Source organism: Meles meles, chromosome 13 (genome assembly GCF_922984935.1).
Source record: "Meles meles chromosome 13, mMelMel3.1 paternal haplotype, whole genome shotgun sequence".
NCBI classification, from domain to species: Eukaryota; Metazoa; Chordata; class Mammalia; order Carnivora; family Mustelidae; genus Meles; species Meles meles.
The window spans coordinates 32,013,196-32,039,944 of NC_060078.1; the positions used below are offsets into that span (position 1 = coordinate 32,013,196).

The following is a 26,749-nucleotide window of genomic DNA, read 5'->3' on the forward strand; positions in this document are numbered from 1 at the left end:
CTCTGCTTTGGTCTTGCTGCTGCCACTTCTTCCCTCATCTTTCTGTCCCCCCTGAATCAGCCCTCTCCTGTTTCCTTCTGTCTCTCCCGCCTCTCCCTTTTCACTCCTATCTGTGTCCATCTTCCTTCCCCATGTTTCTCCATCTATCTCCCCCCACAACATGCTCTCTCTCACTCTCTCTCCTTTCTCCCTCCTTCCAACTTCTATTTTTCTGGGAAAAGCTCGCCGATTTCAGAACCACCCAGGCTTAAAAATACACCCCAGAATGTACTTTAATGCCACTCAACTGTGTACATTAAAATGGTAAGTTTTAGGTTATCTATATTTTACCAACATTTTGAGAGAATTTTAGAAAACAGATCTGGAGTCTCATGCTCCCCCAAAATCTAAAAAATAAATAAATAAGGAATTTTTATTTTTTTTTAAAGATCTTATTTATTTATTTGTCAGAGAGAGAAAGCACAAGCAGGTAGAGTGGCAGGCAGAGGCAGAGAGAGAAACAGGCTCCCTGCAGGGAGCCCATTGCAGGACTTGATCCCAGGACCCTGGGATCATGACCTGAGCTGAAGGTAGTGGCTTAACCGACTGAGTCACCCAGACTTCCCAAAAAAGGAAATTTTAAAAGAGAGAAAAAAGAAATGTACCCCAGCCACCCCCCATGGCTGCGTGACTCTGGGAAGTTCCTCACACTCTCTGAGCCCCACTTCCTGTCCCTGTAAACTGGGACATTAACGAAGGTCCCCGAGGGGGTGGAACATGGTGGGGCCTGCTCAGTGTTGAGCATAGTGCCAGGACCCAGCAGGCACTCAGTAAATCCCATTTCTTCCATCTTCTTTCTGGCTTTTTCTTGGCCTCTTTCCTCTTGAAACTTGTCCTTATTTCTGTGTCCCCCTGAGGCCCTCTGGCCCAGATCAGAGGTCAGCAGTGGGGGTCCAGACGGAGCAGAAGGATGGTGTACCCCACTGGGGCCTCTCACCAACCCTGCAATTAGGAGTGATTGTAACAGCACGGGCCCTCCTCCCCCTGCTACCCGGCCCATGAGCGCCCCCTTCCAGCGCTGTGGGAAAACCAGGCTGGGCAGCGAAAGAGAACTGAATAGCCCAGTCATGCGCCTTGGGGTACTTTCACAGCAGGTCGGGTGTGGGCCAGGGTCAGAGGAGCCTTCCCACCAGAAGTGAGGTCTGGCCCAAAGCTAATGGTGACTGGGAGTCCATTATGTACGGGACGGGGGGGGGGGGGGGGGGGGTGGACGGAAGATTGAGGTTGGGGCCAGGATTCAGACCTGCCCAGCCATCCAACCCCACACTTGACCACCATGCCACAGTACCACGGAGAGTACAATAGACAATCCTGCCCTCGAGGGGCTTATCAGAACCCATGTGTAAGCATGAGAGGAAGAGCTGGGACACGTGGCAGGGAGGAGCAGCAGCTTTAGGGATTCTGAAACCGGGGTAGTCAGGAAGGACTTCCTGGAGGAGGAGGCCTTGCAGTCCTCCCACAGGCTTTGGGGAAGAGCTTTGGATGGGCATCCTAATCCAGAAGGGTTCACTCCTTTTCTGAGCATAAGGGACTTTGTCAATGGTTGGCAGGAGACAGGGTAGGCTGCTGGATCCAGTATCTAGAGAGGCCTCCAGGCCCTAGTAGGGAGCTGTTGAGAGCTTGAAGGGCTCCCAGGAAGAGGGGCCTCCCACCAGCTCCAGCTCCTAAGCAGAGAGAGGCCACATGCTGTCTTCACATATTTGTGGAAAACCTTTTCTGTGCCCTGCTTTATTCCCCTGCAGGAAATATATAATTAACACAGGACCACATCAGTAGTTGATACAGTTCCAGAGAGTGGTCAGTGCTGTTGGAAAACCAGGCTAGGCAGGGAAAGAGACCTTCACAGCCCAGTCATGCTCCGTGTGGCACTTTGACAGCGGGTGGGGGGGTGGGCCAGGGTCAGAGGGGCTTTCCCTCTGGAAATGAGGCCCAGGTGATGGTCATTGGGGGTCCATTGGGCACATGGGGGCCAGAAGAGAGTTCCAGCCAAGGAACTGAGTGTGCAAAGGCCCTGTGGCTGGTGGAGGGAAGACGCCCAGTGAGGCTGTAGCAGACAGACAGTGTAGGGCCTCACAGCGACGTGGGAGATCAAGGTCTTTGTGTTGTGAAGACTGGAGGCACAACCAGGGGAGTGACCTGGCTTTGTGCATTTTGCAGAACACTCCTTGGCTTTAGGGCAGGACATGGCTGGCTCGAGACAGAGGGCTTGCATTAGCCAGGGCAGTCTCCAGGGGAATGGCGTTGGTGGCTCTGGCCAGGGAAATAGATGGAAATGGGAGGCACTTGGCAGAAGAGAGACAGACGTCCTGGTGCCATGTCCCTGCTTCCCATGCTCAGACCCGCCCCCTGCTGACATCTGTCTCCCCCTCTCAGGCCTGCGGGTGCGGGAGGTCCAGATCGAGGTGTCACGGCAGCAGGTGGAGGAGCTGTTCGGGTTGGAGGATTACTGGTGCCAGTGTGTGGCCTGGAGCTCCGCCGGCACCACCAAGAGTCGCCGGGCCTATGTCCGCATCGCATGTACGCCGTCCTGACACCCCCATCCCACTCCCCCGGGGCCCCTTCCCTGTGCCTCCTGGAGAGGAAGTTCCTCCTCTGTGGGGGCATCTCTGGCTGAAGATGCCCACTGCAGAGACCTCATGGCCCGTGGGTGCCCGCTCAGAAGAAGCCTCTTAGACCCAGAAACAGGGCCACCTCTGGCCTTGGAATTTCTAATGGCCCCATCACCTACTTCTATATAAGGGAGCTGCCTGCATGTTGTTACGTGCTTACGGTCCCAGATTCAGGGAGGGAAACCTGTTCCACCAACTCCACCTGGGAGGGCCCCCAATTTGGAGAAGAGGACATGCCCCATGTCGAGCCCCTTCCCTTGGTGTGCACTGCCACCTAGTGGCTAGAGTTGGGCACCTCAGACTTCGGTTCCCCCTCACTGTGCCTGGTGACCTACTCCTCTTGCTTCTCCCAGATCTGCGCAAGAACTTCGATCAGGAGCCTCTGGGCAAGGAAGTGCCCCTGGACCAGGAGGTTCTCCTGCAGTGCCGCCCACCGGAGGGGGTGCCTGTGGCTGAGGTGAGTGGGGACAAGAGGAATACCAGGCGTGGCAGGGACCAGCCAGACGTGGTATTCACTACCAGCCATGGTGCCTCAGGCTCCCAGAGCTCTCCCCATTTCAGAGATGGGAGTGTCAAGGCTTGAGACAGAAGGGAACTACCGCCTTTGAAGAATTCAGCATGCACTAGACCCTGGCTAGGCATAACCCGGAAGCTGGGGCAGAGCTGGGCCCAGATCCCCAAGGGCTACTTGGGTTGGTCCCAGGCTCAGTCTCTTGCAAGGGAAGTGCCTGTGGCTGAATCCTCCTTCCCCACCCAAAAGCCAAAGCCCGCTTTATGGACATGAAAGGGTCTCATAATGCATGGGTCCGAGCATGGATACACTCCATGGGGCCTTTGCCTTAATGGCAGAAGGCACGCACTGCTAGCTAATGCTTATTTTGTACTTACAGGGAGCTAAGTTCTCCTGCTCTCCACACTAATGTGTTTAATCGCTGCGACAGCCCTGTTGGGTAGATGCTAATAAATGCTGCCCTCTGACTGATGAAATTGAGGCTGTCCAGCTAGTGGGTGGTTGTCACAACCCCTGGGTTCTGTACTGCTCAGCACGGTGCCTGTCCTGTGGAGGGCCTGCCTCACTGCGTCACTGCCGTGGGCGGACATGGATAGAACTTCTGTCCTGGTTATGGCCAGGTGTCATAGCTCCTTCACAGAGGGCCCACTCCCTGGGATGCAGGTGAGTAGCCACCGGCCCTCACGCCCCCCCCCCACCACCTTCTTCCAGGTGGAGTGGCTGAAGAATGAGGACATCATTGACCCCACCCAGGACACCAACTTCCTGCTCACCATTGACCACAACCTCATCATCCGCCAGGCCCGCCTGTCAGACACAGCCAACTACACCTGTGTGGCCAAGAACATCGTAGCCAAACGCCGAAGCACCACCGCCGCCATCACTGTCTATGGTATGGGCCCACGAGGGGGCAGCCTAGCCAGGGGTACCGGAGAGCCTGGGCCATCTGCCCTCCTCACCACGTCCTATCGAAGAGGCCATCAGGGCGCCGATGGACAGCTGGGAGGCTGAAGCCCAGAAAGGGGAGGTGCCTTTACCAGGATCACACAGCAAAGCTAGCAGTCAAGTCAGGAACTCTGGGTTTGGGCTTGGAAAAGGGCCCAGTCAGTATCCTCATTCCTGAGCCTGGTGTCCCAGCAGAGTGAGAAATCACCGCCTTGGCCTGTAGGCTATTCCTTGCTGTTCCCTTGGGCATAGGGGGACAGAGCCATAGCTGAGATGCTTTGAGTGTGCTAGAAAGAACCCTATATCTGGCTTCATTACCGGGTGGCCTTGCATAAGCATCAGCCCTCTCTGGACCTTCATTTGCCATTGTACAATGAGGTTGGGGATAGAGCTTGACTGCTATAGTCCCCTCTGGGGCTGACGGCTGTAGCCCAGATCTGTCCCCAGGGCTACGGCAGGAGAGGTCTACTTAGGAAACGCCAGGCCTCAGCAGAAGGGTCACATCGGGGCTGGAGATGGGGTTAGGGGGCCCACAGGTGGCAGAGCCAGGCCACGCAGGTGACACCGCTGCCCTTGCAGTGAACGGTGGCTGGTCCAGCTGGGCAGAGTGGTCACCCTGCTCCAACCGCTGTGGCCGTGGCTGGCAGAAGCGCACACGGACCTGCACCAACCCAGCACCGCTCAATGGAGGCGCCTTCTGTGAGGGCCAGGCCTTCCAAAAGACCGCCTGTACCACCGTGTGCCCCGGTAAGGCCAGGGGCCGGCTGGCATCTCACCTCCCCCTCCACAGCCCCACTCTGGTTCCCAGCCCTCCTTTCTGTGCCGAGGGGGCTGCCGCACTGGGTGGGGCTGGCTGCTCTCTCCCATTGTGGGGGATGGAAGATGCTTGTCCTGGGGCCTCTGCCCTCTCATTCTGTGCGGGCTGCTGAAGAGAGACACAGAGGCTCTGAGGGGCCGTCTGAGGGGTGGGCTCTCCTGCCCTCCAGGCTGAGGGTTCTCCGTGTCAGCCCCAGGGCCAGGGTCCCAGGCTGCCTGGGTGGGAGGAGCCTGTGCCCCTGCCCTTGACCTAGGCACATCTTGACCACCACCCCTAATCCTGCAAAGGCCCTCTCTTCTCCTCTGCTCTTCACCTCACCCTGTGCGTCCCCGTCTGTGGGTGCCCTGCATGCCTGATTTTGTCTGGGCTCCTGGGTTTCTGTGTGTTTGCCTTGGGCTTGAGTCCCTGTGAGGGCCCCGGGCTACGTCTGAAAGAAAGAGAGAAAGAGAGAGAGATTGGAGAGAGAGAGAGAGAGAGAGTGAGTGAGAGAGAGAGTGTGTGTGTGTGTGTGTGTGTGTGTGTGTGTGTGTGTGTGTGTGTGTTCGTGTTCTGTCTGCCCCCCACCCCCAATCGGTGCCCCGGCTGCGTGGTTGGGGTGGGTGTTGCTAAAGAGTTTGCGTGTCCGGGCACCCTGTCCTGCCGTAGTGCGCATGCGTGGGTGCGGGTGCGTCGCTGCGTTCTGCGTGCATAACCGCGCGTGCCGTGCCCCACGCTCCCGCAGTGGACGGAGCGTGGACGGAGTGGAGCAAGTGGTCAGCCTGCAGCACCGAGTGTGCCCACTGGCGCAGCCGCGAGTGCATGGCGCCCCCGCCCCAAAACGGAGGTCGAGACTGCAGCGGGACCCTGCTGGACTCCAAGAACTGCACAGACGGGCTGTGCGTGCAGAGTGAGTCCTCAGGAAGCCGGGGCCCCGGGGTGTGGGCTTGAGCCGGATGGGGAGGGGTCCCCCCAGGCCGCCCCAGGTCTCAGGTGCCGGCCACAGTGGAGCAACCCCTGGGGCCTCTGCCCACCCGCCCATGTGCATCATCTCATCTGCGGTTTCCTGTCACCTCCGCCATCCTTTCTCCGTCACCTACATCATTGTCTTTCCCTTTATTTCCCTCGACAGATAAGAAAACTCTAAGTGACCCCAAAAGCCACCGTAAGTCCCATTTCATGGCTGTCCTCTTTGTTCTGGGGGATCCCTGGTTCTCCTTGGCTGGCTTTTCCAGGGTGTGGGGTGCAGGGCAGTGTGGGGGATAGGGAGACTGGAAGGTGCCCCCTCACCCACTCTCCATGGGGTCCCCCACCCCTGGTGCTGCACATGTCATGGCCTCTGTCACATGCAGACAGGGAGACCCACAGCTGACAGAAAGGACATTGCCCCAACCCTCCTGTGATGGGAGCTGGGTCTCAGTGAGGAAGGGGCTTACCTGGGGATCCAGGTGGGATTTGTACCTAACTAGTTATGTGGCCAATGCTGGCGCTTTTAGCCTTGTGCCCTCAGCTTCCTCTCTGTGACAGAGCCAGCACCCAGGCCCACACTGTCCAACCGGAGTCCCGTACTGTACCCCCAGTAGCAGGACTAGATACTCCAGGAAACCTGCTGCCTGCCGTCAGCACCAAGGGGCTGATAAACCATCATTCCCAAATAATTCCAGAATCGTAAAATCAACAGTGAGGCCCTGGGCCCGGCTCACAGTGGTCAGAGAGAACACCAGGAGGCAGAACCAAGACCTGAGGGCCTCCTCCAGCCGCTCTCCTGGGGGGTCAGGGTCCTCTGGGAAGCCCAAGAATGAGGGCCACTGAGGAGAGATGGGGCCAGAAGGTGGCAGAAGTGAGCGGACACTAGGACTGAGCCACCCCTACCTCCCGAAAGCTCTGTCTGCACTGGGGAAGTGGGGCTTGGAAGGGAAAGCTGGCAGGGAAAGCAGGCCTACTTTTCTGAGCCTCCCCCACAGGAGGGGAGATGGGACATGTACTTTTTGGAAGGGAAGAGCGGGCATTTTGGCTCTGCCTGTGTGCTGTCCTGCATGGTAGCCCCTGGCCACCTGTGGCTCTCTTAACTTCCTATGAACTTAGTTAAAATTAAATACATTGCTTAAGACTTAGTTCCTCAGGGACACCGGCCACATTTTAGTCATTCATTAGCCGCACGTGGCTAGTGGCTGTCGTCTGGGACAACACAGAGTACGCGCACCGCGTTGTGGAAAGTGCGGTCGGATGGCACTGCTGTGCAGACCCTGCCTCTTGACCCTGACACCTTCCTGCCTGGCCTACATAGAATTATTTGCAGCTGTGAAGCAGCCCGCCTGGGGGAGGGAAGTATAGCCGTGGGTGGCCTCCCTGAGCCCCTTCCTTCCCCTCCACCTGCTCACCTCCTCTCCACCCCATTGCCTTGCATCTCATTCCTTCCTCCTGCTTCCCCTCAGCCTCCAGGCCCCACCCGGCTTAGGATGCAAGTTGAGATCAGGGACGGCTGCTTGCAGAGTTCTGGGCACCAGGACGTTCTGCCCGAGGGTGGGCTGCAGGCTGCAGTGGGGCTCTCAGTTAACCTCCTGGCTGGGACGGGGACAGACTGAGCCACAGCCTTTGTCTCTTCTCAGCAGTGAGCCATGAGTTCATTGTTGGGACGGACGACGGGTCATTTTGCCTGTTTCTGCACGGGGCGGGGGGAAGCAGGGCAGGGGCCTTGAGACCATTTTACTTGCAGACACCGAGGCACAGAGCAGTTCAGGCTTGCCTGAGGTCCCGGCCAGTTGTGGGGGGGCTGAGAGTAGGAGCTTGCACATATAGCACAGATCTGTCCCGGGACCTCGGTCTCTGCCCCGGGACCTGGGTCTCATACCATCCTCCTGTGTCCGCAGTGCTGGAGGCCTCAGGGGACGTGGCACTGTACGCCGGCCTTGTGGTGTCCGCCTTCGTTGTTGTGGGTGTCCTCATCGTGGTGGGGGGAGTGGTGTACCGCCGCAACCGCCGGGACTTCGACACTGACATCACTGACTCGTCGGCCGCCCTCACTGGCGGCTTCCATCCCGTCAACTTCAAGACCTCGAGGCCCAGTGAGCACCTGGGGATATCTGGGATCGGCGGGGGTGGGGTGGTGGCAGATGCAGGCCAGGGCACCCAGAGAGGCATGACAGCCAGCCAGACCGGCCAGACCGGCCAGACCACAGTGGGGGCTCCTTCTCCCTCCTGGAGTTTTTCTAGACTTTGCTCTACAGATAACTGGATGAACATAGATCAGAGTGACCCAGAGAAGGGAGGGAGTAGCCGGTTGGTGGGTCCCCAAAGCTTTCTGAAGCAGATGGCAATTGAGCCTTTGGCAGCTGGACGTTTGTGTGGGATTTGGCAACAGGAGGGCCCCCAGCAGAGGTAGAGGATGGGAGCAAGCCAGTAAGGCACACCTGGGTCTGATCATAGCCCCAACCCCTGCAGACAATCCACAGCTCCTGCACCCGTCGGCGCCTCCGGACCTCACTGCTAGTGCCGGCATCTACCGCGGGCCCATGTATGCCCTGCAGGACTCAGCCGACAAGATCCCCATGACCAACTCACCCCTGCTGGACCCCCTGCCCAATCTCAAGATCAAGGTCTACAACTCCGGCACCACCGGCTCTGGGCCAGGCCTGCCAGATGGGGCCGACTTGCTGGGTGTCCTTCCGCCCGGCACATACCCTGGCGATTTCACCCGGGATGCCCACTTGCTACACCTGCGCACTGCCAGCCTCGGCTCCCAGCAGCTCCTGGGCCTGCCCCGTGACCCAGGGAGCAGCGTCAGTGGCACTTTTGGCTGCCTGGGTGGGAGGCTCAGCATCCCTGGCACAGGTGGGCTCCTGCTCTGCTTGCCTTTCAGCCCAGGCTCAGCGTGTCCCCTCTAGGCATCCCTCCAGCAGCCCCTTCCACCGATAGAAAATAGGACTTCCCTGATCCCATTTCTCAGATTGGAAACATGAGGCCCAGCGGGGAAGAAGGGACTATGAAATAGAAGACTTGGGGTCCAGACCTTTCTCTGCCCCACTAAGGCAAGAGAACCTTGGAGTAGCCGCTCTGTAAACCTCATCTTTTAAGTGGCAGAGACTAGCTCTTCGTAGTTCCCCAGACCCACAGAGCAATACCGGGAGGGCAGGGCTGCCCATCTCAGGCTGCAAAGCCGTCAGCTGATAGTTTCCCATTGTCATATGGGTCAGGGGCTGGAGCTGTGATTGGGGCCTTCTGACTTTGAGTCTTTGTCATCTTTGTACCCTGTTACAATGCCAGGGGCCCCCCGTGTTATCAGACAAACCCCCTGCTGTCAGTGGCCTGAGCTGTACCTAATCCCCAGAGCTGCTCTCTCCACCTCTTTGTTGACCACCTGGATTTCAAGAGATGGCTTTCCCCCCTGACCTAAGCGAAGAGCTACTCCCCCACCCCTGTTCTAAGCTCTTAGACTCCCTCCAGCTCTTCCCTGATGACCTCCCTCTCCCCCTAGGGGTCAGCCTGCTGGTGCCCAATGGAGCCATCCCCCAGGGCAAGTTCTATGAGATGTACCTCCTTATCAACAAGGCAGAGAACACCCTGTGAGTAGCGAGACCTCAGTTCCGGCCTGGGCTGCCCTTCTCCTCTTCCTCTTCCTCTCCCTCCTCCCTGTCCACCCTGGGTTCAGATACCACCATCCCCCACTCTGTGCCTGATCCTAAAGCCAGAGGTAGTCTTCCAAGGAAGACATTGACAGACCTTATTATCTCTACATTTAAATCACAAAACTCAGCGCCACAAATCACAAAACAAAGGCAATTGACAGAGTAGCTACATTATGACAAAAGGTTAATATCCTTACTATGTAAAGAGGCTTTGAACATTTCACTGCAAGAAGGGTCAGAGGATATGAAGTGATTGTCACATAGTCTCTTTCATGCACACACCCTCACACACACACTCCAGTAGATTATGAAAAAACATTCAGCCTAATTTGTAGTCAGAAAAATCATAATTCAGCCATGAGATATTAGGAGTTTTTTGCTCTTTGAATTTACAGATTTTTTTCATGTGATAAAAGCTTCATATCGACAAAAGTGTGGGGACTCCCCCACCCCGTGACATGCTGGCGGCAGCCTAGACTGCTAGCCCCTTTCCGGAGGGCAGTTGAGCAACACTTATTCAAAACATCCTAAGAGTGCAGAGCTTCTGAAAACGAGAACAGAGAGATGAGTGTGAGAACTTTGCCTGAACAACAGAAATCTGAGAATAATCTTAAGGCGTAAGCCATCCTTTTGTCTCTCCTTGACCCATGACCTCGGGGAGCCCCGAGGGGTGGGACCCATCTTCAGCTTCCCAGGAGCCAGGGCAGAGGCAGGAGCCCCACACCAGTCCCAGCCCTTGCTGACCTTCCGGCCTCCCCTCACTGCCTCCGCCCTGCCCTCTGCCATCTCCCCAGCCCGCTTTCAGAAGGGACCCAGACAGTACTGAGCCCCTCGGTGACCTGTGGGCCCACGGGCCTCCTGCTGTGCCGCCCAGTCATCCTCACGGTACCCCACTGTGCGGAAGTCAGCACCGGCGACTGGATCTTCCAGCTCAAGACCCAGGCCCACCAAGGCCACTGGGAGGTGAGGAGCCGAGGCTGGGGGGCTGGGTCCGCCTTCTGAACCTGCTCTGGGAGGCCTCCGAAGCTCTCGGCCCCGCCTTGGTGGACCTCTCCGTGGCCTTGACTGTGACCTGTGTGCCTCACCCTGCAGGAGGTGGTGACTCTGGACGAGGAGACCCTGAATACACCCTGCTACTGCCAGCTGGAGGCCAGGTCCTGCCACATCCTGCTGGACCAGCTGGGCACCTACGTCTTCACGGGTGAGTCGTACTCCCGCTCGGCAGTCAAGCGGCTCCAGCTGGCCATCTTCGCCCCTGCCCTCTGCACCTCCCTGGAGTACAGCCTCAGGGTCTACTGCCTGGAGGACACACCTGTAGCCCTGAAGGTAAGGCCCAGCACTGGCACATTGGGCTTGCGTCAGCCCCGTTGCGCCAGCTGCCTCGTGCCTTCCTGTATCCCCTGCCCCAGAATCGTGGTACCCCTCTTCCACCATCAGCCTCATAAACCCGTCATTCATTACACGGACATTGAAATGGCATCACACCCCGAGATACAGAGAGGAATCAGGCACAGTTCTGCCCTCACCAAGCTCCAGGCTAGAGGAGGGGGAGACAGGGGGCTCCCTGAAGGAGGGCGAGGGGAGCATCCACCTGGGAGGGGGAGGGTCTGAGAGGGCTTCACGGCACAGTTAGCCTTAGACCTGTGCTCTGAAAGCCAAGTAGGGGTGCCAGGCAGAGAAAGCTGAAGGGCCTTCCAGTAAGCAAAGCTGCGAACACAAAGGCAGGTGTGTCGTTCCGTGTGACCGAAGCCTGCAGGGGCTGTGCGTATGTGACGGCTGGAGAGGAGGGCGGGCCTCGGCTCTCCAATAGCCTTGGGATCTATGTTCAGGACTTTGGGATCTATCCAGTGGGCAGGGGCATAGAGGCGGTGGACACCTGTGCGCAGGCACTCCTTTGAAAGCCCCTGAGCTATGCTGCGGGAATGGGTGGACAAGAGGCAGGGAGGCCAGTTGAAAGCTTCACCTGGGTCTGGACACCAGGCAAGGACAGCAGCGAGGACAGGGGGTTGGCCACTGTGTTAGTAGAATAGATAGAACCCAGTGACTGATGGGATGAGGGGCAGAGGGGTGGGGTCAGGGCTGACAGGCAGGTTCTAAGTATATGCAAAAGGACAGACAGTGTCCCTGAATGAGGGAGGTGTTGTGGCAGGTGCGAGTGGTTTGGGCAGAGAGAGCAGAAAGGTGAAAGGGTCAGATTTGGGCACATAGAGCCTGATGGTGGCAGGTGTGTTTTAGCACCTTTCCCCCTCGCAGCCTCCAAGTCCCTGCCCATTGCCTCCCCGGGTCTCCCCCAAGTTCCTAGGACCTCAGGCTCATCCTGACACTGGAAGAGCACAGCCCCTTGGCCCCGTGTAAACCTCGGCTTTCCTTCCATCCCTCCGCGAAGCCTCTAGTCCCTTTCCTGTAGCCCCAAGCCTCTCCCTACCCACGGTGTGTGGTCTCCTCCAGCTCCTGTCTCCTAGTCACTTGTGACTTGTCCCAAACTCCAGTCAGGGACTAAGGCAGCATAGGTGGAAAGGCCTCATGGGAGGGAGAGTGTCTTCTGCTGCACCAGGCTGGTCTGAAATTCCAGAAGGCCCAGGATGGGTTGGAGGCCCTGGCAAATGCTCTTGTGGCCTGCATCCCTCAGCATGGGGGCATTAATTAGGGTCCAGCTTTGGTTGGAGAATGGAGGGAAGGTCAGGAGGGAAGCTGCCACATTTTTGTGTGATGGCATTTCGTATCTCTTCGGTACCCATCTGTCCGTACATCCATTCGTCTATCCATCCATCATCCATCCAGCTTGCTTCTCATCTATCTGTATACTCATTCACTCAGCAGTCCATGTGTCTGTCCAGCCATCACCAAGCATCTATTCATCTTTCCTTCCATATGTCCTTCTGTTTATATACCCCTCCGTTTGTATATCTGTCTGCACGTCCATTTGCCTGTACTTATGCGTCCGTTTATTTATCTATTCATCCATATATCTGTCCAGTCATCTCTAAGTCCAGTCACTTATCCATCTGTCCCATTATCTGTCCATTCATCCATCTGTTTACACAGTGTGTCTTCTCTGAGCGCTCACCAAATGCCCAGGCCCGTGCTCCGATGGCTGCCTGCCCTTGGTCCTGTAGCCCACCTCCCACGGCCCACCTGTGTCCCCAGACCCCCAGCTTGCAACAGGAAGAACCCATTGGCCAAGGGTGATGGGCTCCCCTTCCCCCTTGCCTGCCGGCCCACAGGAGGTGCTGGAGCTGGAGCGGACGCTGGGAGGCTATTTGGTGGAGGAGCCCAAACCCCTGCTGTTTAAAGACAGTTACCACAACCTGCGCCTGTCTCTACATGACATCCCCCACGCCCACTGGAGAAGCAAGCTGCTGGCCAAGTACCAGGTGAGGGTCGGGCCAGAGGACTGCGGGGGATGAACCTGGGGAGGGGGAGCATGTGAGGGGCTGCCCAGGGAAGACTGTGGCCCTCCCATGCCTTCCCCCGCCCCGTCTCTTTCTCCCTCCCACCCCACTCCATGCTCCTGGTCATCCTGAGGCACAGCCCCACGCGCACTACTGTCTCTAAGAGTGCTCGTGTCTGGCAGACCGTGCAGAGGAATCTCGAATAGTCCCCTCCCTGCGCCTGCACCCATCTGTGCATCACACCATCGAGTGGGCGAGGCTTCCAGCCCACACATACGTGCACAGGTGCACACGTATCCACACACACACTCACGCATCCACACCAGGGCCTTCTCCCCCATATGCTTCCTTTCTCAGCTGAGGGACCCTTGGCCGGCTCTTCTTCCTCTGCCCATCTGGAGGGAGAGGCCTGCACGGCCCCTGAAAAGTCCCCGTGCTCCCCGACCCTGGCCTCTTTACCGGCCTCTGCCTCCCGTTCCCTGCAGGCAGGGCAGGCTAGCCTCCCATCCTTGACCCTGCCGCCCCTCCCTCAGGAGATCCCCTTCTATCACATCTGGAGCGGCAGCCAGAAGGCCCTGCACTGCACCTTCACCCTGGAGAGGCACAGCCTGGCCTCCACCGAGCTCACCTGCAAGATCTGTGTGCGGCAGGTGGAAGGGGAAGGCCAGATCTTCCAGCTGCACACCACGCTGGCCGAGGTGAGGCCAGAGGCCAGACACCCTGTGGGGCCGGGGGTGCAGCGTTCAGATCCCCGTGCTCCCCGCCCCCAGCTGGGGGGGTAGTGCCGTCTCCTGTAAAGATGGGTCCCCTTCACCTCCCAAGTCTGAGCGGGGACCTGGGAGTCTTTTGCTCAGAGCTGGCACTAACTTAGCGGCCAGTGCTGTGCTTGGCAACACAGGTTACCTCACTAGAGGGAATCACTAAACACCTCACTAAGTTAGAAAGCGGGTCCTAGGGAGGAAAAAGACCATCCACCTCGGATCCAATCAGCACTTGGCCCCAGCCTGTGGCCCTCCCCCACTGTGAATCCAGACTGAGGTTAACAAAACCCAGGCCACTCAGGACAATAGTGCTAGAACCTCCTTGCAGCTCAGTGTCAAGAGCACTGGCTACGGGCTGAGACCCCGCTCTGCCCCTGACTTGGCATTTGACCCTGGGCAAGTCCCTTCCCCTTTCTAGACTTCGTTTCCACATGTGTAAAAGTGGCTCTGGATGGATTAGACCGTGGCTGAGGCTCCTCGTGGCTTCGTAATCCCTCCCCGTGGCTTCGTAATCCTGATGCGATGCGTTAGCCCGGGCCCAGTGCAGGAGCATGGTGTGCCCCGAGGGCTGGGGGCTGGGCATGCAGCTGTGTCTCTTGGAAGCTCCCAGGGGAGGGGGACTTTGACTGAGCAGCTGGAGCCTGCCCAGAGCGTTGGGAGTGACTGGAAGCTCTGTGAGCTCCCAGTCTCCGGGCAGGAAGGTTGGAGGGACAGATGCCAGTGGTGCGCATGGGGGTGGGGGGACTCTGCCCCTCTTACCTTGCCCCCCCCCACCCTTCAGACACCTGCCGGCTCCCTGGACGCCTTCTGCTCTGCCCCTGGCAGCACCGTCACCACCCAGCTGGGGCCGTACGCCTTCAAGATTCCACTGTCCATCCGCCAGAAGATCTGCAACAGCCTGGACGCCCCCAACTCTCGGGGCAACGACTGGCGTCTCTTGGCGCAGAAGCTCTCCATGGACCGGTGGGTATTGGGCCAGGTCCCCCCAGCACAGGCTCCCTTTGTCCCCAAGGTGTAGGTGGGCCAGACTTCAGAGCCTTCCATCCATGGTAGATCAGGAGCTCAGCTCGCGTGTGCTAAAGCCTTGAGGAGCGCCCGCTCCGGGTGCTGGCCTGTGAGAATCTGTCACCAGATCACCATCTGCACCCCCCTGCCCAGGACAGAGCAGGTGTTCTGGAAGTGTTTGCCCAGTGACAGAGTATATTTTGCTGTCAGAGAGCTCCTCTGGATAAATACAATGGCAACAATCGTCCTTATTACTGCATTATACTTACTGAGAGACCCTTTAATACACCTGCACTGAGCAGATGCCACGTACAAGACACCTTACTGGAAAAGGGCTTTGCAGAGCATCTCAGGCTTTGTTCCTGCTCTCAGGAGAGTGTGAGGGACAAGACAAGCAGGGAATGGGTGTGGGACAAGAAAAGAATGGAAGGTTAGGTCTGGACAGACTCTCCTGGGGCCAGTGTCTTTCAGTGGTAGTACTAACAGGAGTGAGACATGATGATGAGCAGGACAGTTTCCATTTTAGAGAGGAGGAGACTGAGGCTCAGAGAGGAGCAGTGTCTTGCTCAGGGCCACAGAGCCCCCAGCAAGGTTAGGGTTCAGACTCAGGACTGTGGGACGGCAGAGTCTTCCCACCTCCCAGTGCTCTCTCCATTTCCAAGCTTCCGGGAGGTGCTGAGGAGCCCAATGGCCTTCTCCTTCCCTCCGCCAGATACCTGAACTACTTTGCCACCAAAGCGAGCCCCACGGGTGTGATCCTGGACCTCTGGGAAGCTCTGCAGCAGGATGACGGGGACCTCAACAGCCTGGCGAGTGCCTTGGAGGAGATGGGCAAGAGTGAGATGCTGGTGGCCATGGCCACTGATGGGGACTGCTGAGTGGCTCCGGAACCATGGGCTGGGAGGGCAGGCAGGAGGCGGGCACAGGGAGACCTGGGGCAGCCTCCTGAGAGGCGGTAAGGCCTCTGCTGCCCTCTGGCTCACAACCGGAGTTGTCCCCTCCTCCTCCCCTCGCCCCACTCCAGACCACGACCAGCCTTAGCAAATCCATGTACTCCGTTGTCCTGAGGACCCAGTGCTCCTTCTCCACCCCCTGCTGTCCCTCCTACCCTCAGATCTCCGTGCAGGAACCACCGTGAGGCAGCTGGGGGGCAGCCAGGAGGTGGCCTTCCCCACTCCTTCCACCCCACCTGCCACCGCTGCCCCGGGAGCTCTGGGTCGTGTTTGTCTTCGTTTCGTCCTTCAGTTTCTCCCTCGGTTCCTGGTTTCTCCCTCCCCCCAGAGCCCTCTTCTCCTTTCACACCATTTTCCTCTTTGAAGAGTCAAGTACAATTCACACGAACTGCTTTCTCCTGTCCAAAGCAAAAAGGAAAAGGAAAGGAAGAAAGAAACTTCAGACCGCTAGTCAGGCTCCAAGAAGAAAAAGAACAACACCAAAACCACAAGGGAAAAGAAAAACCCAGTTTCTTAGGAAACGCACATGATTTATTATCCAGATATTTGGATAAGTCCTTTTTAAGAAAAAAAAAAAAGAAAATGAAAAACAACACACACACAAAAATAGAAAACTCTTTTCTTGAGTGTGGACGTGTGTGGGCTCGCTCGTGGTTCTGGCCAGGAGTGAGCATGTGTGCGTGTGTGTGCGTGTGTGAGAGATTTTCAGGGAGAGAGAGACAGAACAGGGCACACCTTGCTGCTAAAGATTCCGTCTTAGACTAACTCCTACAAGGCCTCCGTTTCCCCAGTTGTACAGGGTCAAATGGGGTTTTAGCCATGGTACCGTATTTCCCTCTAAAATCTTAAGCAGATGCTAAATCTATAAAGCCAAGGAGCCCTGACGCCTGGGTCCTCCCACCCACCCACCTCCCCAGGCAGATGCCCCACAGGCTCCGTGGGCTCTGGGGGAGTCTGGATTAAGAGGGCCTGGGGTGGAAAGTGTAGGCAGGCTGGGCCAGCTGTGAGCCAGGGACAGTGTTTCCAGTGTCCCCGTCTGGTGGCTTCTGGAGAAGGGGTGGGGCCCAGAAGTGGGACAGTGGGAGGTAGAGTCTCCCAGGGACACGTCTCCTTCACCCCGGGGTGGAACCAGCCAGGTCACCCCTCCACCCAACAGGCTCGAGACTCGGGGGGCGGGAGCACACTGGCATGCCGCTGATGCCCAGGAATCCAGAAATTGTCATTCTCCAGCTTCAGCTGGCTGAGAAAGTTCATCTATAAAACAGAAGGGATGGATCAGAGGGCTTGTAGCCACAGAAGCCTTAGCTTCCGGGCCGCAGTGTGGCTTTGAAGAACCTGTCAGCTGTCAGCCCGGCAGGCCGGGAGGCAGGGAGGTGGACGCCAGCTGTGCTCTACGCACCACCTCCACCCCAGCGGAGGAGACCCTGGGGAGGGCTGTTTTCCCGGCTCTGACCTCTGCCGGCACTTTGCTCAGCCCGGTTCTCAGCCTCCCTCTGCAGTCCGGGAGGTCTTGAAGCGAGCTTTGAACGGGCAGAGTCGCCAGAATGAGGGGGAGGCTGTCAGTCCCTCGCCAGCCTGCCCCGGGCTGCTCCAAGGGGCCATCAAATCAAGGTCCCTTTGTGACTGGCTGACAAGGGCTAGGACCAGGCTCTTACAACAGGCACAGAGGCCTCATCATGGGCCTCTCTCTCCTCCTCGGCCCCCAAGGCAAAGCCAGTGCCAGCCCCCACCCCCCGCCCGACCGCTCTGGGCTGGCGCCGACCCCAGGGCTTGCCCGAGCAGGTCCATGAGCCACTGCTGGGACCAGCCCGGGCATATCCTGGCCTTTGAAGTCCTAGTCTCCTGGGGGGAAAGCAGGTTTGAGAGCGCCAGCCCCAGTCGGTGTCCCCAGTCTACTCTTCCCTGCCGTGGGCTCTGGGCTTTATGGGGGTTTTCAGCACCTACAGACCGCCTTGGGGGGTAGCTGAGCCATGGGCAGACAGAGGCCTGCTTGGTTTGAGAGAGGATTTCTGTCAGGGCTGTTGAAGGGGCCAGGCCTGCATTCGGGGCGGGACGGCTACAACTCTTGATTCCCAGTGCCTGTGTGGTGTTGCCCCGAAGGCAGCGAGACTCCCCAGCCAAGGGTGACCATCCCTTGTGGGCTCCGCGTCCCCGATGCCTCCTAGCCTGAGCTGTTCGGGCCTGTGTGACATGAGGCCTTGACAGCAGGCTGACCAGTGCCACAAGGGGCTTTTGCAGTGCCCTGTCCAGCTCTAAAATGCCCCCCTGGGCAGCCTGGAGTCCAAAGACCAGCACTGAAGCTCCAGCTGTGCCATTATACTGCTGTGTGACCTCAGTCATAGGACTGCCCTCTCTGGGCCTCATCTTCTTTTCAGACCTGCAGCTGCTGACTGACTCCCTTTGGGTTCTGACACGTGGTCGCTCTAGGGTTCTAGTGGGAACCCTAGTGGGTAGAGGTTGGCCGAGGTCTGCAATGCCCCTCCTCCCCGCCCTGCCTGCTCAGCACCCAGGGTGGGAGCTCTCAGTGGAGGAGGCCAAGGCCAGCCCCCACATGCCATTTCTCAGCTGATTTCCAGAAACGGTGTACCAGGGCCTGGAGCACAGAACCTATCAGTTGGAGCCTCCTGGGAGGGCTCAAACTGTCCAGCTTTATAAGAAACGCCTGGAAAGGGTTTGCGGGTTCCATCCATCAGTCCTCTGCTGAGGCTGCTGTGGCCACATCCCCACACGACCCGCCTTAAGGTAGGATCAGGATTTCTCCTCTTATTCAGGCCTAAGCACATGACCCAGGTGCACCACAAGTGTCAGATCAGGAGCCCCCGAGGGGCTCGCAGGGGCCTCGCGTGGGTGTTTGTGTCTCTCTCATCGCTGGGGTGTGCTTGCACATGCATGCGTGTGTGCGTGTCCCCCCCCAGGAATGTGTCCCCGCCTGGGTGCGCGTGTGTGACCTCTCTGAGTCCACAGGGTCAGTCGGTGTATCTTCTACGTGCCTCTCCTCTGCCTTCTCTCGCAGAAACCGGGATCCTCCTGAGGGTGTGAGGGCCTCTCCGTCTCCTGGACGACCCAGGACCCTCTGGGCCCCTTTCCCCAGCAACCAGGCAGCTGACCCGGGTCCCTTAGTATGCCCTCTGAGGGAGGGTAATCAAGGGTTTGGGTGCAGAGAGCAGCCCTGTGGGGGGGCAAAAGGGCTGGACCCCCTGCCTGGGCCATGGCCATGTTTCTGTGTCCCGGGGACGTAGGGCCGAGGGGATGGCCCGATCCCACCGCTGTTTATTCTGTAAACTTCAACCTGTACATAACGTTTAGCATTCCTATTGTAACAAAATTAATTTTTACAAAATAAATTATATTTCCTAGTCTAATAAAAAAAAATCCGGTTGTATTCTATTGTCTTCTTGACTTGGCTTTCTATTAGCAGTTGGGATGACCTTCCTGCTTTTCTCAAAATTCCATGGATTTGGGACTGGGGGCTCACTATCAGAGCTCTCTGAGCTCCTAGAAGCAATCAAGCTCAATGACTTCATTTTACAGAAGGGAACACTGGCCCAGAGAGAGATGAGGACTTCTCTGTGGTTACATAGCAAGGAAGAACCTGTGTCGGATCTGGATCCCAATCCCTGCTCCCCGGTTGGCACCCTCAGTGCATAAGCACTTACAGAATATGTTCAGGGGTCAGTCATTTGAGACTGCTGTGGGCTAGGTGATAGGTGGTGATAGATGGCCATGAGGCCCCCAGCATCTCTTTCTGTCTGCAAGAAGTGCAGAAGGGCGGAGACAGAGGTCAGTTTAGAACACTCGCCTGGAACATGAGGGTGCATGAAGAAAGGGATTGACAGGTGGGCTGGGATCATGGGACTTTGGACCCAGGGCTGCAATGCATGGTTGGGCAGGTGACACACTGGACAAGAGTATCCCTTCTAAATATCTAAAGGGGAAAATGATGCCATCCCCAGAGACTGTAGATTTGTGTATTTACTATGTTCCCAGCAGATGGCAGTAAAGGTCCTGTTCTAATAAAATCAACATATTGGTGTTAATTTTCCCACAGATGGAAGCATCTTGAAGGGGTGTTTCTTTTCTCTGCTTTGCACAAAGGGAACATATGGCTGGTTGTCAGGCCTCCCTATGAGCTGAGTCTAGTCCCAACATTTTCCAGCTTTGCAGAGCCTGCTTCGTGGTGGATCTCTGAAGTTTGGGATGGAAGTACCCTCTGGTCTCATGAGTGGAGGCTCACAGTGTCAGTCAGCAAACGAAAGGCTCTGAGAAGTCCCACAAGAAGAAGCGGGTCTCTTCATATTAATACAGTGTGCCCCCAGTGTATTTGGCCATGGACCCCCTTTTTAACCTTCCCTTGGTCTGAGGTATGAGATTCCTATAGGCCCCGCAAGCTCTGACTTTCTGAAAGCTGAGGCTCTGGGGTGTATGCCAGGTGTATCCCTGTCCCACAACGGGTAGGGAGCTCATGTAGGCTAGGTCCTCTGGGAGCTTACCGCCCAGCGGGGCAGGCCGGAGCGTTGGCGTGCACTCGCACACGCATGCACACAGACCCACTGCTCAGACTGTTGTCATTCCCCGGAAACCCCGTTTACCTGGAGCATTTGCATTCGTCTGCAGGGGTGCGTGTGGGTAGAAAGGGAAGGGAGGTGTAATCTGAGGTGGGGCAGCCATGCAGGGAAGGAGCGGACAGAGTCAGGTGGAGGATGGTTATTTCCTACAAGGAGCCCCCACAAGCAGGCAGATCTTCTAGGGTCCCCCGGGAATCAAGGGTACCTATTTAAACCCCTCACCCTCCTCCTGAGCAGAAGGGCCTCTTCTTGCCACCTGCCTCTTGCTGAGTGTAAAGGGTTCTGGCCTGAGGAGCTGGGACCTGGGTTTTAGTTCTGAAGCTATGCGGGTCACTGTCCCTCTCTGGGCCTCAGTTTCCCTACCCATGAAATGTGGGCCTTAGACCTGCCGGTCTGTGAGTTCCCTCTGGCTGCTGTAGTTCTGTGATTTGGGGTCCTGTTTCTAGGCAGGGGCCTGAGAGCTCTACCTGGTATGCCCTCCTCTGTCACGGTCCCAGGGGTGGATGAGGAAAACCAGAAGCTGGCTGAAGATGGGCTCGTTCCCATCCTACAACCAAGCGGCGGCCCAAGGAGGTGCCCTAGAGCAGGGCAGTGATGTGACAAAGCTGGCACAGCCCACGGGCTTCAGGCCACCAGTTTCCCCCTCTGCCACTGCGGGGTGGGGGGGGGGGGGGCAAAAAAACACCCATTCCAACCCCAGCTTCGGCTGGAGATCACATACAAGAAAACTTCATTCGGTTCTGTTTAACAAACTTGTCAAAACTCTTGCCCCTGTTAATTCAAAATAGGATACATGCCCATGGCTTAAAAAAAATTTTAAGGAACAAAAGAATAGGTTGAGAAGTCAAAGCTCCTCCTTCTCCTGTCTCACGCCCTTCCCCTGCTCCCTCCCTATCCCCAGTCCCCCCCACCCAGACGCAGCTAGTTCATTTTTTTCATATATCCTCTCAGGATAGATCTATGCAAATACATACATATATTTGTACATGTAAATATTTAAATATAATGGATCTGATCCAAAAGTCTCAACCCCTCGAGGTATAAACATGAAATAGTTTTACTTTTCCAATAACTGTTTGGAAATTCATTTTGCCGACACTGTGTTTCCCACAGGATAACAGGCTCCCTTAATGATGTCCCTGTGGAGATCCCTAACTTTTCCCTCCCTGGCTGTCATTAAGATGGTCTCTCTCTCTCATTTCGGTTGCTAAGGCTGAACCCATTCGTCTTGGAACCCCAGCGTCCCATTTAACTAAAGCCCTTGGAGCGCCTGGTATAGGCCACTGGGGGCTGCTCTCCCTGCCCCTTCCCTTCACAGCCTCCGCCAGCCTCTCTCTGCTGCCAGCAGCCAGGCACCTTCTTCCCTCCCTGCCCCCTGCCTCAGCCCTACATGGGAAAAGCTGCCATCCAACCTGTCACTCAGCACTGGGCACAGGCATCCCACACCAAGAGCCCAGCCTTCCTAGCCCTTGGTCCTGGAGAGTCGGGGTGACTGTCCTCAACAGGAAGCCGTTTCTACCCCAATCCCTGCCCTGGATTCAGCGTTCCAGGGACAGGAGGAGCTCGAGATGAGGAATTCCCCAGTCTTGATCTTTCTAGACACAAGCTGGCAGGGCAGGGGGTGGGGTTCTACGGCTCGTCCAAAACGCTGTGTCTGTCAGTCAGTCCTGCCCGGGCACAGGGGCGAGGTGGCACACACTACCTTCAGAGCCGGGGGCCTAACTGGGAGACAGAGACGCCAGTGGACAAGGGGCTTGGCCCACCGGTGCATGCTCACAGAGGCCACTGACGGAGCTGGACATCGAGAAAAACTTTCTGGAACAGTGGTATTTTAAAGATTTTATTTATTTATTTGAGAGAGAGAGAGAGAGAGAGAGAACACAAGCAGGGTGGAGGGCAGAGGGAGAGGGAGAAGCAGACTCCCCACTGAGCAAAGAGCCCAATGCGGGACTCGATCCTAGGACACCAGGATCATGACCCGAGCCAAAGCAGATGCTTCACAGTAGCGCCCCTGGAACAGTGATACTTTAAAACACAGGGGTCGGTTTCCCTGAGCCATAGTTTCTCAACTGTGCATTTTGGGGGAGATGTTTTGGGCCAAAGTTTGCAGCAATTTTCTTTTGCGAAACTTCTGGCTAAGAAGATACTGGTGTCCCACTAGCAGGAAATGGGCCAGATGTCAAGGCCGCTGTCTGCTGTGGGTGCCTAAATGGTCTCGGGGCCCTCTCTGGGTGTGTGTGTGCGTGTGGGAGTGGGAGTCGATGACGTCTCAGCGACCCTGACCCAGGAAATGAGTGTAATCCTGGGGAGGGGGCACCAGTGAGTCTGTCCTGTTCCAGCAGCCGTCAGGGCCTGACTATGCCCAGGCCTCCTTGAAGTGGCATGAACTTGCCCACCCCAGCTCCTCAGTCTAGAAAGCGTCCCCAGGGACAGGGTCTGGGATACCTGGACATTTGATCAGTATTTATTGATCTGATGCACAGATGGGCACGGCACAGGGGGTGCAGGGTTTGCTCACTGGGATTGTCCTGACTCTGTGGCCCTCTCTAAACCACCAAGAAACCCCTGCCTGCACGCCCCTTTGCCAGGTGGCATCCAAGGGACACCGGTGCCTGCCTCGGCCACCCTCCTGTGTCCCTCGTCGGGGTGGTGGCCTCAGCCCCTCCTCTTCCCAGGAGCTTCCCCACTGCCCAATGAATCCCAAGGCAGGGCCTAGCTGAGACCCTGGGGTCCCCCCAATTCCCCTATCCCCAAGTCACCGGGGACAGATGCCCAGGTTCAGATCAGTAAATATCAGGATTACCAAGGAGGTTGCAGTGGGCAGAGGCTGTCCCCAAGAACCGCAGGGCTTCACTGGGATCCATTTCACTGGCTCTTCGAATCGGGGGGTGGGGGTCCTCGGCCACCATCTCCTGTGTTTCACCTGATGCCAGAATTCCCTCCACAATAGCCCAGACTCGGGCTTCTCTGGGTGCCCTTGACTATCTCCAGAGATGTGAACACGCTACTTACTAAGAGAATAATAATAAATGGAATTTATTGACTGCTTACTTATTTTCACGGTAGGGGCTATTTTTACCCTCACAGCCACTGGGGAATCCGATCTCATGCTTCCCCCACAAGCTCTTGTGTGCTCCTTCCAGGTCCTGGTGGCCTGCCTCTGTCCTTTCGACTCCCACGGGGGAATTAGGGGGGCTGACCTCACAGGTTGGGGGAGGCAGAGAGCAGCGAATAATTGGGAGGCCTGATCTCCTTCTGGCTCCAGATCCCATCCCCTCCCTAGGATGAAGGGGGATTTGCACTGCTCTCCTGCTCTGCTGTAACTGGAGAGAGAAAACCCAAAAAAATCATGGGAGCAGATTTAGTGTTGAGAAATGAGGATGTCCCTCCCAGGAGGCAGGAGGCAAGACCGTATAGGGTTGGGGTGTGTCCAGGGGTTTGAAATGATCAGAGGAGGAAGCTGGCCATAGTTCTTAGGGAGTACTTAAGGAGCTAAGACGTGCTGTGGGCCTGCTGGAGTCTGGAGGCCCAGCTCAGGCTGGTAACCATGAATTCAGAGCACAGTTGCTTGCCACCTGGGGACTTTCTCGGGTGAGGCTCATCTGCTCAGATGTAGGCGGGTGCTTCCAAGGTCAGCCAGCGGGGCCACTAGGAGAGGGAGACATGGGAGTTTGGGGCACTGCTAAGACGCTACTGCAGTAATGGGCCATGAGAGCTAAGCTGAGTCAGGGTGGAGGGCAAGATGCCCGAGGCATGGAGGGGAAACCGAGGGGTCAAGGGCAGGAATCTCCAGGAGGTGCAGAACTTTCCCAAAGGCGGCTATGGGACACAGAAGGAGAGGTGGTTAGAGTTGGAGGGTGGATTTGAACGGGTGAGGTGAGAGCCAACGGTTCAGCTCAGCTGTTAGGGATGAGTTCTTGTCTCCCCTACCCACGCACCCTGCTGGAGGGCGCTGGGGGCGCAGAAAGCCCCAGATGGCAGGAAGCGCAGCCTCACCGAGTCAGCCAGCCCGTGCACACTGCAGTGACAGAGCATGGTCGCAAGGTGGCCTGCCAGCCCTGTGCCTGGAGGCCTCCGCAGCCTTGTGGCTGCCGTCCTCAGCAACTACCTAGTTGTGTGAATACGTAGGTTCTTCTGTGGCTGGGACCACCTACGGCAGAGGGGGAGAGCTGGTGCCATGTCGGTGGAGGGAAGGATGCGAGGCTGTGAGAAAGGGCAGGGACTGGGATGGCCCTGAGAGCCAGACTGGGGGCATGGTCTTATCACCCTGCTGGCCAGGGCATTGCATTCCACAGAATGGCATTCCACAAGGGTTTGTAGGAGAGGAGAACAGGCCCCACCAGGGGTAGAGGGTGGCTGTGGTGATCTCTGATCACAGATAAGGCAATGGACTACTGGATGATGTCCCCTGGACAGGGCTCTGGAGGCAGTAAGATGTCGATCTGAGTCTTGGCCTCTTAGTAGCTGTGTGACTCTGAGCAAGATACTAACCTCTCTGAGCCCCAGGGTTCTCATAGGCAAAATGAGGCTAACTAATGTAACTACCCCATGGAGTTGTACATTACTCTCAAGTAGGAGGCCCCCGCAGGAGAGAGGCGGGGAGCAGCCAGTGCAGAGGTCTGTGAAGAGCCCCCTCTTCCTTGCCAGGCATCAGTCCTGCTTACTGGACCCCCAATCTCTGCTGGAATTGCTCCATGTCGAGTTCTGGGTCCCTCGAAAACATTCGCCCTGCCCTGGGAGGCCAAGTACAGCAAGAGGGACACTGAACCGCTCCCCTCCCCATCAGGGACAGCATCTGGGAAGGTCTTCAGCCTTTTTTGTCATTGTTTTGTGTCATTTCACCGTGGACAGCGTCTACTTTGTCAGCGGTACTTAAAGTCTACCGGATCGGAGCGTCCTAGGGAAATCCGGCTGCCCGTCCCGATCTGCACATCGCACGCACCAGCTTGCTCAGCAAAGGGAGATTCAAGACAAGTCTTCTGCCTTTCCCCCAGCAACCACACAGGGGCTCCAAATCCTCCAAAATGGCCTTCCAGCCTCCACCCCCCGCCCCCAACAACTCCCTCCTTCCACCCACCCCTTCCCCACCTTTCAGGTACAGTCCAGGTGTCCTGGGCTGGGTGTTTCAAACTGCCTGAACCTGGGTTAGGGAGGCAGGGCTGGGGGCCAGGATGGTTCAAAACCTAAAAGGCTAAACGCAAACCTTGCAGATGTGGATCTGTTTTCTTTCTTGGGCTGGACAAAGCAGTCAGATACTGAAGCCAGGTGGCCCCAACCTCCAGTCCGTTGCCTTGTCTGTGATCAGAGATCACCACAGCCACCCTCTACCCCTGGTGGGGCCTGTTCTCCTCTCCTACAAACCCTTGTGGAATGCCATTCTGTGGAATGCAATGCCCTGGCCTGCAGGGTGATAAGACCATGCCCCCAGTCTGGCTCTCAGGGCCATCCCAGTCCCTGCCCTTTCTCACAGCCTCGCATCCTTCCCTCCACCGACATGGCACCAGCTCTCCCCCTCTGCCTTCGCTTCGGCCTTCTGCTCCTTCTGGAAAGTCCTCCCTGCTGTCGTCTAGGGGCCACAAGCGTACTGAAGATTCAGGTCCAAGGTCACCCCTCCTGAGAAACCCTTTATAGAGGCCACTCCTAGGCCACAGGCGTGAGTAATGGAAAGCTGAGTGGGGTAGAAGGGCCTACAGTGACCCTCCCAGCTGACTGCAAACGTGACCCACCTGGAAAAAGCCAGAGGCCCTAGCTGACTGACGGGCTACTTAAAACCGGGCACAGGTACCCTAAAGGGGAAAAATTCCATAGTTCCCACACGTCCTCACTTCCCACCACCACTGCCCCCTAGCAGACAGTCTCTACTCTACTGTCCTGCCTGCTGCTTCCTTGCAGTGTAGTCAATCACCTTCTATCTCCTTCGTTCTGCCTTGGTGAGTTCTTTTACTACACGTGCCACTGGCCCCCACCAGATCAGGATGCCTCACAACCTTTTCCCTTCATCCCACTCCTTACCCTGTCCCAGGCCCTTAGGAGGCACAGACGGTGGAGCAGAAAACAGGTGCCGGGGGGCCTGCGTGGCTCAATGGGCTAAGGCCTCTCTACCTTCGGCTCAGGTCATGGTCTCAGGGTCCTGGGATCAGGTCCTGGGATCGAGCCCCGCATCGGGTTCTCTGCTGAGCGGGGAGCCTGCCTCCACCTCTCTCTCTGCCTGCCACTCTGCCTACTTGTGATCTCTGTCAAATAAATGAATAAAATCTGAAAAAAAAAAGAAGAAGAAGGAAACAGGTAACACCTTCAGAGTCAGACAGACCGGGGGTGGGGGGTGGCAAATACAGTCTCCACCATCCTATAGCCTTGGGCCAGCTACTTCACTTTATGAGCCTGGGACTTCTGCCCTGTGGAATAGGGCTAACCAGGATGTGAGAGGTCCCAGGGAGGGTGGACAGGTGCCCAGTCACTGCTGACTCCTGGCACCTGCCCGCTGATGCCCCTGCCACACTGTGCACACCCCTGTAGGGCTTCTCACGCTGGCCTGCCTCCCCAAGGGAGGG

General features: G+C 57.1%; 1 protein-coding gene across 2 annotated transcripts in view; it reads left to right on the top strand.

The window, feature by feature from the left end:
• The window catches only part of UNC5B (unc-5 netrin receptor B), an 81,274-nt gene extending 62,259 nt beyond the window's left edge, over window positions 1-19,015 (top strand). The window contains exons 3-17 of one of the 2 annotated variants that reach the window (XM_046027401.1): window positions 2,413-2,556; window positions 3,002-3,105; window positions 3,871-4,051; window positions 4,684-4,851; window positions 5,643-5,807; window positions 6,030-6,062; window positions 7,768-7,962; window positions 8,339-8,728; window positions 9,372-9,459; window positions 10,317-10,485; window positions 10,615-10,848; window positions 12,747-12,896; window positions 13,448-13,612; window positions 14,457-14,638; window positions 15,393-19,015. In XM_046027401.1, coding sequence (XP_045883357.1) covers window positions 2,413-2,556; window positions 3,002-3,105; window positions 3,871-4,051; window positions 4,684-4,851; window positions 5,643-5,807; window positions 6,030-6,062; window positions 7,768-7,962; window positions 8,339-8,728; window positions 9,372-9,459; window positions 10,317-10,485; window positions 10,615-10,848; window positions 12,747-12,896; window positions 13,448-13,612; window positions 14,457-14,638; window positions 15,393-15,558 — 2,534 coding nt within the window. In that variant the 3' untranslated portion in view covers window positions 15,559-19,015. The remainder of the gene's footprint in view (window positions 1-2,412; window positions 2,557-3,001; window positions 3,106-3,870; window positions 4,052-4,683; window positions 4,852-5,642; window positions 5,808-6,029; window positions 6,063-7,767; window positions 7,963-8,338; window positions 8,729-9,371; window positions 9,460-10,316; window positions 10,486-10,614; window positions 10,849-12,746; window positions 12,897-13,447; window positions 13,613-14,456; window positions 14,639-15,392) is intronic. The other variant, XM_046027402.1, reaches the window with a different exon arrangement.
• Window positions 19,016-26,749: the final 7,734 nt, after the last annotated feature.